Source organism: Nelusetta ayraudi, unplaced genomic scaffold (assembly GCF_046127955.1).
Source record: "Nelusetta ayraudi isolate G7.1 ecotype Tasmania unplaced genomic scaffold, CSIRO-AGI_Nayr_v1 ptg000084l, whole genome shotgun sequence".
Classification (NCBI taxonomy): Eukaryota; Metazoa; Chordata; class Actinopteri; order Tetraodontiformes; family Monacanthidae; genus Nelusetta; species Nelusetta ayraudi.
In genome coordinates, this window is record NW_027466134.1 from 5,640,001 (window position 1) to 5,652,124 (window position 12,124).

The 12,124-nt window shown below is 45.3% G+C and overlaps 1 protein-coding gene across 1 annotated transcript in view; it reads left to right on the forward strand.

Annotated features, from left to right (window-relative positions):
• The window catches only part of LOC142900720 (phosphatidylinositol 3-kinase regulatory subunit gamma-like), a 13,386-nt gene extending 6,924 nt beyond the window's left edge, over positions 1–6,462 (forward strand). The window contains exons 5-10 of the mRNA XM_076045171.1: positions 211–336; positions 431–753; positions 1,054–1,128; positions 1,548–1,718; positions 2,440–3,547; positions 3,579–6,462. Of these exons, the coding sequence (XP_075901286.1) occupies positions 211–336; positions 431–753; positions 1,054–1,128; positions 1,548–1,718; positions 2,440–2,644 (900 nt within the window). The 3' untranslated portion in view covers positions 2,645–3,547; positions 3,579–6,462. The remainder of the gene's footprint in view (positions 1–210; positions 337–430; positions 754–1,053; positions 1,129–1,547; positions 1,719–2,439; positions 3,548–3,578) is intronic.
• The last annotated feature ends 5,662 nt before the right edge of the window (positions 6,463–12,124 follow it).

Genomic DNA, 12,124 nt, shown 5'->3' on the forward strand with positions numbered 1-12,124 from the left:
TCTCCCTCTCCTCCTCTCTCTCTCTCACAAAAACACACATTCACATATATATGCAGTTACAGGTCCTTATGTTCAGTTGGACACCTGCATTAAGGGTCCTGGGCGCCTAGGGGTCGCCCCCTGGAGGCCGAGTTGGTTCTTCAGCATGTCTGTCTGTCTGATTCTGATGCTGCATCTCCTCCTCCTCCTCCTCCCGCTGCTGCTCCTCAGGACCAGCTGGTGAAGGAGGACAACATTGATGCGGTGGGGAAGAAGCTGCAGGAGTATCACAGCCAGTTCCAGGACAAGAGCAAAGAGTATGACCGTCTGTACGAGGAGTACACCAAGACCTCCCAGGTGAGCTGAACACCTCCTCTCACCTGCTGCCTCAGCACCTGGCCAGCATGCCCACTCAACTCCTCCTCCTTCCTGCCCCTCCTCTGTCCACCAGGAGATCCAGATGAAGCGGACTGCCATCGAGGCCTTCAACGAGACCATCAAGATCTTTGAGGAGCAGTGCCACACTCAGGAGCGCCACAGCAGGGACTACGTGGAGCGCTGCTGCCTCCTGGAGGGCAGCGACCAGGAGATGGAGAGAATCCTGGTCAACTACGAGAAGCTCAAGTCTCGTCTGGGCGACATCCATGACAGCCGACAGAGGCTGGAGCAGGAGCTGAAGACCCAGGCGCTGGAGCACCGAGAGACCGACAAGAAGATGAACAGCCTGAAGCCCGACCTCATCCAGTTGCGCAAGATCAGGGACCAACACCTGGTGTGAGTCTCTGTCAATCAATCAATCAATCAATCAGTTAATCGATTGGCCAGTCAGTCAATCGATCAACTTTTACTTGTACAGCACAGATGTGTGTGTGTGCATGTTGTGTAGCAAATTATTAACATTTTAGATAAACTGAATTAAATATAATAAATCTAAATATTCAAGTCTTTGGAGTGTTTGGAGGAGCAACTGGTGGAGCCCACACCTGCTGCCTTGTTAACTTTCTCTCTCTCTCTCTCTCTCCCCCCCCCACCCTCTCTCTCTCTCTCTCTCTCTCTCTCTCTCTCCATCTCCAGGTGGCTCAACCAGAAGGGTGTGCGACAGAAGCGCATCAACGACTGGCTGGGAATCAAGAACGACAACAAAGAGGAGTGAGTCTCACCCCTCTGCTTCCCCCTGGTGCCCATACACTGGAACTGCACCACTTTAAAATCTTAAATAGAATGGCTTGTGATGAATCGCTGTTTAGGTCAACCACTAAACAGCCTAACATTGATTTATATATATATGTACATATACACATTAAGTTAAAGTGACATTAGGGTAGTTTAGGGTTGTTGGCTGCAGTACCTCAAGTGGCCTCTGGGGGGATAAGAACCACCATGCTGCCATATGAGTAGTGCACTGTCCAGTTCTTATAGTAATACATCGATGATCTAAACCCTGATCCTGTGTGTGTGTGTGTGTGTGTGTGTTTGTGTGTGTGTGTGTGTGTGTGTGTGTGTGTGTGTGTGTCTGTGTCTGTGTCTGTGTCTGTGTCTGTGTCTGTGTGTGTGTGTGTGTGTGTCAGGGTCTCCAGTGTTGGCGAGCAGCAGCAGCAGCTCCCTCACTGGGATGAGAGGAGCTGGTTCGTGGGCTCCGTCAGCAGGACGGAGGCGGAGCAGCTGTTGCTGGGACGCAGAGACGGAGCCTTCCTGGTGCGGGAGAGCAGCAAGAAGGGCTGCTACGCCTGCTCTGTAGTGTGAGTGGCTGCTGCTACTGCTCTTCCTCCTCTTCCTCCTCCTCCCCCTCCATCCCCTGCTCTTCATTCTCCTCATCTTCCTCCTGCTGCTACGCCTGCTCTGTAGTTTCAGTAACTGCTCCTACTGCTCTTCTTCCTTCCTCATCCTCCTCCTCCTCATTCTCCTCCTCCACCTCCTGCCCTTCCTCATCTTACTCCTCCTCTTTCTCCTGCACCTTCTCCTTTCTCTTCCCACCTCCTTCTCTTTGTCTTCCACCTCCCACCTCCTACATGTCCCTTTCCAGCTCCTCCATTTTTTCCTCCTCCTCCTCCTCTACCTTCCCCACCACCTCCTCCTCCTCTCAGAGCTCACTACTGCCACCTTTGGTGCTTTATGAGAGCACAGCCAGAACCAACTCACGATTAAAAACATTTTTAAATATATATATACAAAAATCTATCTATCTATCTATCTATCTATCTATCTATCTATCTATACCACTTAAATTTAGCATTTCTGAGCGGAGGCACCTGATTGGTCAGTTAAAAGTCAGAGTTCAAGCATTTAATTTCTCTTTTATTCACTTTCATATATTTTCTCTTGTCCTTTGTCTCCACATGCATTTGTTGTGGGTCAGTTTGCTTTGTGTTGGCTGCCTGGTGCTACATGAATGAAGCCGATTGATTGATGGATGGATTGATTGATTGATTTCCCTCTCTCTCTCTCTCTCTCTCTCTCCAGGGTGGAGAGCGAGGTGAAGCACTGCGTCATCCACAGCACGCCACGGGGCTTCGGCTTCGCTGAGCCCTTCAACCTGTACGGCTCGCTGAAGGAGCTGGTGCTGCACTACCAGCAGGTGTCGCTGGTGCAGCACAACGATTCGCTGCCCGTCAGGCTGGCCCACCCCGTCCACGCTCAGGCCCCGCCCACCTCCACGCACAGGTGAAGCCCACCTGGCCACGCCCCCTCACCCGGGCACTCCCCCTCCCTCACCCACCTGCACAGCCACAGAGTGGCGCTGTCACACAGGGAAGAAGAAGAAGAAGAAGAAGAAGAAGTGTCTCACCTGGCTGCTGGAACACACATTCACAGATTGATGCAGATGCAGGTCTTTATCTTCAGTTGGTCACCTGCATGATGGGTCCCGCTGGCGCCCTCAGGTGTTTTAACAGTGTATAGACTCACACACACCCACTGCTTTTAAATCTTAGATGTTTCATTATAATAACTAGATATTGGACTATCATTATGGCAGTGTGGTGATTCTGCCCAGTGGCCACTTGATGTACTGCAGCTGAAAAATCTCATCCTGCCCAAAAAACTTTATAAATTTTTTTACAAAAACACAATACACACACACACATACACACACACACACACACAGCCACTTTGGAGCTCTGTTTTTTTTTGTTGTTTTTTTTTACCTGAACCTTTTTTCTGTTTTGTACAGAGGGCATTCTTCTTTCTAAAGACTGCTGGATTTGCACAAGGAAGTTTTTCTAAATGTTTGTGAATGTGAAGAAAAAAAACTTTTAAAAAAACAAACAAACAACAACGAACAAACAAACGACTGAACAAAGGAAGCAAGTGAAGGAAGTGAAGTTCCAGAGTTTCAGCTCGACTCTGCTGCTGCTACCTAAAGCCTGAAGCTCAGACTTCTAGTCTGGACCCAGACTAGGACCACCAAGACTCACCCCCCTCTCCCCCTCCCACCTCCAGATTTATGTTCAGGCCCGATAACTTTATGAGCTTAGTGCAAGAAGAAGAAGAAGATGTCGATGTTCTCCGTCCAAGAGCGAAAAAATTATGTAGCGAGAGAGAGAGAGTGAGAGAGAGAGAGAGAGTGAGAGTGGAAGGGGGGGAAGGAGGGAGGGAGGGAGGGGGGGGCGGAGCTTAGTCCAGGAAGTTACCCCACCCTCCCTCCACCTGGACTTGTTGCTGCTGTTGCTGCTGCTGCTGAAGTACCTTCTGGATCTTCAGAACCTCTGTTGTTCTTTGGCTTCGCTGGAACCTTTGATGTTGTTTATTTTATTTTATTTGTTGGGTTTTTTTTGTTGCCAGCGTGTCGCAGATCAGAACCAAAGTTTGCAAGTGGAGAGAGAGAGAGAGAGGAGGGTAGGGGGAGAGTGGAGGAGGGGCAAGTTTTGACTTGAATGAAGATGAACGAGTGACAAACAACTGATGCCACACATGGAAAACACACACACACACACAACAAGCACTTAAACAGCCTCTCCAGAGCCGCTGACATCATCTTCTCGTCCGCTATTGGCCGATGTGACAGGAAGTGATCCTTCAAAAGGAAACCAAAACTTAGCTAACATCCTGTGTGTGGTTCCAACCAGAGAGCTAGCGCAGCTAACGACTGTTGTCTAGTTTCCGTTATTATAGTTATCATTCAATATTATTATTATCTTTATTTTTTTCAGACTGGATAAGCTTTGACGAAGGTGTTTTTTGATACCTGTAGGTGGTGACGGAGGAAACCGTGACAACACTTGAACTAACGTGCAATCTGAGGCTAGGAGTTAGCGAGCTAATTAGCATCTGTCTGTCTGTCTGTGTGGGTCGTCCTGGCTCAACTTTTTTTCAGCCAGCTGGTTGTGTCGTGACATCGCCCCCTGGTGTCTCCACTCAAAAAAAATCAAAAAGACAGTGATGATCTTTGTTTTTTTTGTTTGTTTTTTCTCAGCAGAACAAAGACGATTCTTGCACATTAGCAGAGTGGCTCGCTAGCCAACGAAGCAGCCCCCTGGTGTTTGAACAGTGTATGGAAACACACACACAGGCATCCCGACACGAAGGCAGACAGACGCATTCTTTCTCACACACATTCACATATATATGCAGGGACAGGTCTTCAGTTGAACACCTGCAACTATGGGTCCGCTATCGCCCCCTGGTGTTTGAACAGTGTATGGACACGCAGGCAGGCAGGCTGACACACACACACACACACACATGGGGGTGTCTGTCGGAGTGTATCAGGTTTTAGGAAGAGGGCCATTGATGTTGTTTGTGGTGGTGGTGGTGGTTTTGGTGGTTTACCTGTAGGTGGCGTCACTGAGTGAATAATACAACATTTAGTTGTTGTTTCCACCGTCAGTTTATCTGAAACCCACCCCTGCACTCCATGTCACATGACCGAGAGGTGGGCAGGGCTTAAAGCCATTGAGACGTGAAAACTGAATTCCATTTTTAAGAAGCGATAACAAATGTTTGGGTTTTTTTTCCAACGGGTGCAACCGGTTTGTCCCGGTTGGTTCGGTTCGGTGGTCCAAAAAACTACAACAATAATTCTTCTCTCTCAGTGTTGAACCAGATTCAGGTGACAGTGTGCCAAAAACTGTTTTTTGTCAGACAGCAAACTGTGAAACCTGCAGATGGGAAAAGGAAGGAAGGCAGTTGGCCTCCCGTACTGTAGGGGGCCCTCAACTTAATGTCTTCATTCAGATAGAAAACGAGTCGGGCAAACTGTTTTCTTTCTTTGAGGCAAAATATGAAGGTTTTCTGTTTGTTTGCTTGTTTCTGGGTTTTTTCTCGCTCTGGGTTGTACTGTACACCGCCCGTGTTTTTGGTGCCATCTGCAGGGGGGGCCTGACGATAAAAAAAATCTTGAATGTAAAACAAATGGGATCATTTTAGTGTCCAACACTGTCCAACCTTATCCTATTCTTTTCATTTTTATTTTCTTTTGAATGTTTTCTTTGTATTTTTTTTTTTATATTATTTTTCCATAGTTAACACGCTAACGCCTCGTGACGCTAGCGTCCTCAACCCTCAGGTGTCTCAAAGTTTACCATTGGAACTCCCACAGCCAAGCCGCCCACTCAAAAATCAGGGTTTTTTTATACATCGTCATTGGGTTTCAACCTCTAAACACCACATCAGCTGTTGTTAGCTTAGCTTAGCGACGGCAGCGACATCATTGTCCCCAGCAAAACGATGTCACCTTCCCTGCTCAAATACCTCCATCCGTCCATCATCATCAGTGTGACGGTGTTGGTTTTTAACTTTAAGCTGAATTTTTGTTTGTTTGGGGAACTCGTAACACAAAACATCCCAAAACTGGACGACTTGAAACTGTACTTGCATTGCTTCACTTGTTGAATGTCTTTATATGGAAATATACATTTATTAAAGAAAAGCAAAGAAAAAAAAACATTTATGGAGGAGTTCTGGTTGTCTATTTCCCCTTTATTTGATGTTGGATGGCCAGCAGGGCGGCGCTGCTCAGAGTTCTACGACAGATGTATAGTGTTTGGCAGGTAGCAGGTTCTTTTTTGTTTGTTTTTTCTAACTTTAAACTTTTTTCTCAGAGATTGAAAAGTCCGGACGGAGTTTTCCGGAGTTGCACATCATCATCATCATCATCATCATCATCATCATCATCAGAGTTTCAGAATATTGACCTTTTATGCATCCAGAGTCACATTTACACAGAGAAATATAGAGAAGTTTATAACGCCGAAAGATTTTACACTTGTACCATCGTGTGTGTGTTTTTATCTGCACTTGTGTTTATTAGCCCCTCCCCCTGAACATTTTAAAACCAAAGATTTGAGTTCAAATCCGTTTCTTTAGGTGTTTTCCACCTTCATTTCATTTGGAATTATTGCAACTCAGAAGACCACATGGTAGGATAAGCTAACCATCCAGCTAGCTAGCTGTCTAGCTGTCGTGTTTTGTCAGGAAGATGAAGCTGTCACAGTTAACGGGTGTCGCGATTGTACCGACCAATCAGATGCAAACACATCTGCACTCTTCAGTTTGTCTGGAAATATTAATTACCCCCAAAATAAAAAAAAAATCTGCATTTTCTTTTCGTAGTTTAATTTGAGAATTTATTATTCACTTTTGGCCATTTTCAGGATTTTTTTTAAATTGCATTTTGAAAAACATTTTCTTCAATCTTAAATCTTTTAGAAACTGGGACAAAAATAAAAATGTCTCAATGTGACTTTTTACTGTTACAAATTTTCAAAAAAAAAATTCATTCATTTGATTTGTGACAAATTAAGAAAAAACCTGACCACTTTGTGGTTTCAGACAACAAAATACAGTTTTAAAAATAATCCATCAGACTGTTCGACTTTTTCCCTTTTTATAATGGAAAAAAACGATGCAATTTTTTTTAACTCTAAGATAATAAAATAACAGTGCAATTTTTTTTCTTGTTGTTGTTGTAGTTGTTGTTGTTTGATGCAAATAAAAAAAAAATACCTTGTTCTATTGGTGTTTGTACTCACAACGACCCCTGCTGGACTGTTTGCGCCAAGCAAAACAAAGACTGCAAAGTTTTATTTGCAGTCGGAGAATTTTAAAAATCTTGTTATTCTTGCCGCCGCTTCACATGGATCACATGACCCAGCAGCACAGAGCCCCGCCCACAAACAGCTTCTTATACCTTTAATGTATAGATATATATGACAAAGACATTTTAAATGAAACAAACTTTTAGAACAACAGCAACATAAAAAGGATTTTGAAAAAAATGTGTATTTTCCCACACCCACCTTTACCCCTCCCACCCCCTTTTTTAGTCCCCTCCCTTTTTTGGGGGATATGTGCAGACCCAGCATGCATTTGGTACTATTGACTGTTGTTTCTTTTGTTGTTTTTTTGTGTACAAAAAGGTACAAAAGTGTTTTTAAAAAGCTGTCTTTTGGAGATAATGATAAAAACAAAACAAAAAAAAAGTATTTTTTTTGTCAAAATGTTGACAAAAATGTTCTTTGTCTGTTTTTTTTTATTTTATACTGTTTCCCAAATCTGAATTTGACATTGAATAAAGACGTTTGAAGGGTTGTCAACTGACCCGATGGCTGAACACATTCAGCCCAGGTCATGTGACCTCACTTTCACATTCACATTGGCTGTGCTAATATTTAGGTTTCAAATGCTCCCTGCAGGCTTCTGTGGGTATTTTCTCTTGTTATTGTAATGTTTGCAGGTTTTTTTACTTTTCTTTTTTTTTTACACTTGTTCTGCTACAGTTGGTTGGTTGTAAATGTGTTTCTCAGATGCACATCGGCGGAGTGCCACCTTGTGTCCATTTCTCTGACAGAATAAAGAAGAAAAATATTTTGTTGAACTACAAAAAAAACAAAAACATCTTGTGTTCGTGGATTCTTTTTTTCCCTACAGTTCTTCTGGACAGTTCTACGACCAGAGGACTAGCATAGCATAGCCTAGCGTCGCTTCTGCCTGGGGGGCGGAGCTACAGCCAACCCCACCACCATCACCATCTCGTGAGGATGCTGATTGTGTTGGATATAATGAGTGAGTGACAGTTGGATTTGGATAGACTTGCATTGAATTAGGGTTATCGATAAACCTGAAGCTAGGATTAGGGTTAGGATTAGGGTTTCGGGGTTCCTCAAGTACTAGGATGCCCAAATTTGGCGTGGGCGCTTCTTGGGGGCTCCTGATGAAAAAGCAAGTGGCCCCATGTCTCTAGGACAAAGTTGAAATTCCACCCCATAGACTTGCATTGAATTAGGGTTATCGATAAGCCTTAAACTAGGTTTAGGGCTAGGATTAGGGTTACGCTTAAGGTTTGAAATTAGGGTTACGGTTTCCGGCTTCCTCACTTGCTAGAACCCCCAAATCTGGCGTGCGCACTTCTTTAGGGATCCTGATGACAAAGCAAGTGGCCGAATGTCTCTAGGACAAAGTTGACTTTTGACCCCCATAGACTTGTATGGTATTAGGGTTACCTAAGGTGGAATCCAAACCTAAGAAGCACTGCAGAAGAACTGCAGAAGCACTGCGGCGAATGTGGTGCCAACTTCAGCCTCGTATTCCTTTGAGGTTTTGTGGGTTCAATACGAGCTGCTTTAAACAGGAGAAGCTCCTCTCTACAGCTGCTGATGGAGCTCCAATCGTTTCCACTATTGACACGTTTGTACAGCTGAGGTGTTGCACTGTCCTGCAACTCATTTCCTTTCAATCAACAAACTTACTCGCCAACAAATTTAAACGTAAAAAATGTGAACATTATTAAATCCCGGTTTGTCAGAAACATGCTGGAAATGTTATAAAATGACCCTGCAAGTCCTGGTGTGAATGTAGAGCTTGAAGTTCAGACCTCAGCCTCCCTGAATCAAAGCCAGGACTTTTCAGGACACTCATATTATCTGCCATTATGTGCAGCTTGCTTGCAGCTAGCTCGCTAGCTAGCTGGAGCTACTGCGCGAGGCTTGAGTGAAGTGTGACCGCCTGTGAGTGCTTTGCGACGGGGGAGAGGCTCAGCAGCTCCCGCTGTGTCAGAAGTCAGAGTCTCCACACACAGCACAGCAGCTACAGTCTACACAAAAACAGCAGAAATAGACAGTAGAATTGTCGCTGGACATTTTTGACAAAGACAAAGTCGCTCAGAGGATCAGCAGAGTCTCCGGATCAACTCAGAACAACGGAATGAAACACTTGAAAACTGCTTCGGCGGATGTTTATACTTCAAGATCGCAGATTCGCTCATTTGACCGTCACTCAAAAAGCAGCTCCGCCTCAAACAGATCATCCCATCATCATGCGGAAGCCGAGCGACCTGGCCAGCCGAGGCCAGCCCACTGCTCCATAGACCCCCAGAGACACTGATTGCGCGGTCTCATTGCTGAGCACGATGGGGTCTTTTCGGTGAGTTTCTGGCTGATTGAGGGTTTATTGGGATTTTGTGTTTTATCTCCGGCTCGTTAAGCCGTCACAGAACAGCAAAGCTTTTGAGTTCAGTCAACACATACAGTAGCTCAAAGGGTAAGACCACTGACTCTGAGTCACAAGGTTGCCGGTTCAAATCCTACAATGGGCAGAGATCCAGTTTGTTGTGAACTTCAATGGACCAAAGAAGAAAGATGAATGTGTCAGTGGATGCAGTTTGAGAGTCAGCAGGTCGCTCATTGGTTGAAGAGTGCTGACCTTCAATTCCTGTGGTCAGAGGTTCGAGTCCAACTGCAGGTGGTGGTCATTTTATGTTGGTTTGGACAATTTCATTGTAAACTATGTGAGTATTGGCTTAATCGCATCTTGTCTATTTTATTTTAAAAAAATAAATAAATAAATAAATAAATACATATATATATATATGTATATATATACATATATATATATGTATATATGTGTGTGTGTATATATATATATACATATATATTTTTTTTTTCTTTTAAATAAAATAGACAAGATGCGATCATATGATTCTTTTGGTTTTTTGACATGTTGACATTTTGCGTTTGGCACTTCTCATTTTATTTGTCCACAAAAAAAAACGACATACGTGGCAGCAACAGCTTCTCCAGAAAATAATCTTCTTTAACACTTTGTATCTCGTAAAGGTGCAATTAAACTTCTTTATTCTATCGATCAGAGTTTGGAGTGGAAAACTAATTTTTCACTGGCTGACTTTACCCAAAGAAAAGAGCCCTTCTATGAGGGACAAGAATCAGAAACTATGAACATCTGATTCCAGGGGGCGCTGTGGGGACCTTTGGTCCTGCGAGTTGAGGACAAAGAAGAAAAACGCTGAAAAAAAAAAGGTACTGAACACAATTTGAGCCGTTTGTTTGGGAGGACAAAGGTTCAGACCAGGAAACTTTGACTGTTTGATCTGATCTTTTGATCTGTTGAGAAAAAAAATGACTGGGAAAGTTTTTAGCCCGCTAGGTGGGCCGTTAGCATTAGCGCAGGGTGAACGTTTCTGTTTCTGTGCTGCAAACCAAAGCTACAAACTTTTTCTCTCCTTCAGAACCTGAGTCACGAAGCAGCGAGTCCTTGGCTGAACTGAATCAGTCACGAATCGACTCATCGACAACATGCTGGGAGTCCCGCCGACGCACACTCTCGAGCTAGCACACACCTCTGCACCGACACACACACTGAGCTAACACACACTAACAAACACTCTCCATGCTAACACACACTAACACACACACACTGAGCTGCAGATTTATTTTTACGACCTTCACTTCTCACTTTGGTTTTGGTTTGTTTTTTTGTCCTTTGACTGAAGTTTCATCCTGTTGCATCACACTGTAGGAGAGGGAGAGAGAGAGGGGGTTGCACTGATGCCCCCTGCAGGCTGCGGCTGCGGCTGCGGCTGCGGCTGCTATCTGGCATCTTGCTTGTGTCTACTCTCTCGAGTCTGGGTTTTTTAGTTTGACTGCCAGCAGGGGGAGCCACAAGGTTCCTTTAGTTTAACAACAGAATCTCTGGTGGAAGAAGAAGAAGAAGAAGAAGAAGAAGAAGAAGAAGAAGAAGAAGAAGGTCAGTTTTGATTCACGCGTTCAGATAGAAATGAGTCTGAAGGAATCGATTCACCTGACTGGCTCACCTGAGTGACTCACTTCCTGTGATACCAGCAACTCTGTGAAGACTTTAGATGTTCTGAGTTCAATCTGAGTTTCATCGACTCAAAACCTCTGGAGTTGAAGTCGACGCTGCGACGGCTTCACTTCGTCTCAACCTCCACAGTTGAAATTGGGTGTTTTTATTTGACAAAGTCGGAGTCAAACTGCGGTCACTGTCTGGTGGGTGGGGGTGGGGGTGGGGGGGGGGGCGGGGTGGAGTTGGGGCTGCAGCTTTTTCATTTCATCTTCCAGCAGCGAGGAGGAGGAGGGAGGAGGGAGGAGGAAGGAGGTGCAGTGGCAGGTTCAGGAGGAGGCCAGCGGGGGGGAAGGAGGCGGGGCTTGAGGAGAGGAGGGGGAGGCGGGGTCAGCCAATGACCTCAAACATCTCTCCACACATAATTTCTCAGTTTATTAAAGGTGCAGCATCACCACCCAACCACCCCCCCACCCCCCCGTATCCCTCCTCCTGAAACCTGATGCAGCCAATCAATGAGCAGCACCGCAGGCGGCAGCCTCTCCATCATTTCATTACTCCTCCAACCATCGATGGAAAAACAACATCATTGATTCAACACACACACACACACGCACACGCACACACACACACACACACACACACACACACACACTGTGGTCATCATGTGACCATCATGAAAGCAGCTAATTGACCTCCGCTAGCCCATTGATCCCATGATTAACAGCCCCGCAGGTCACATGACCCCCCTCATTACCCCACATGCACAATGTGTGTGTGTGTGTGTGTGTGTGTGTGTGTGTGTGTGCACGACTGTGAGGAGGCTGAAGGGCGAGCGAACCTCCTCTCTCTGATGGTGAGTCATCATCATCATCATCATCATCATCATCATCTCCAGCCAAAGTCCGCATGTCACAGTTGAAGAGTCAGTGAGTCAGTTCAACAGTCAGTGAGTCAGTGATCATCTCTCTCTCTCTCTTCATCCCTGCAGCAGAAAGGAGTCGATGGCCTGAGAGGAGAAGCCACCGACCAATTGATGGATCAATCCACCAATGGGCCGATCGATGAGCCGGCTCCTAGTTGACGACATGGACCAGCCAACCCCCAGGGG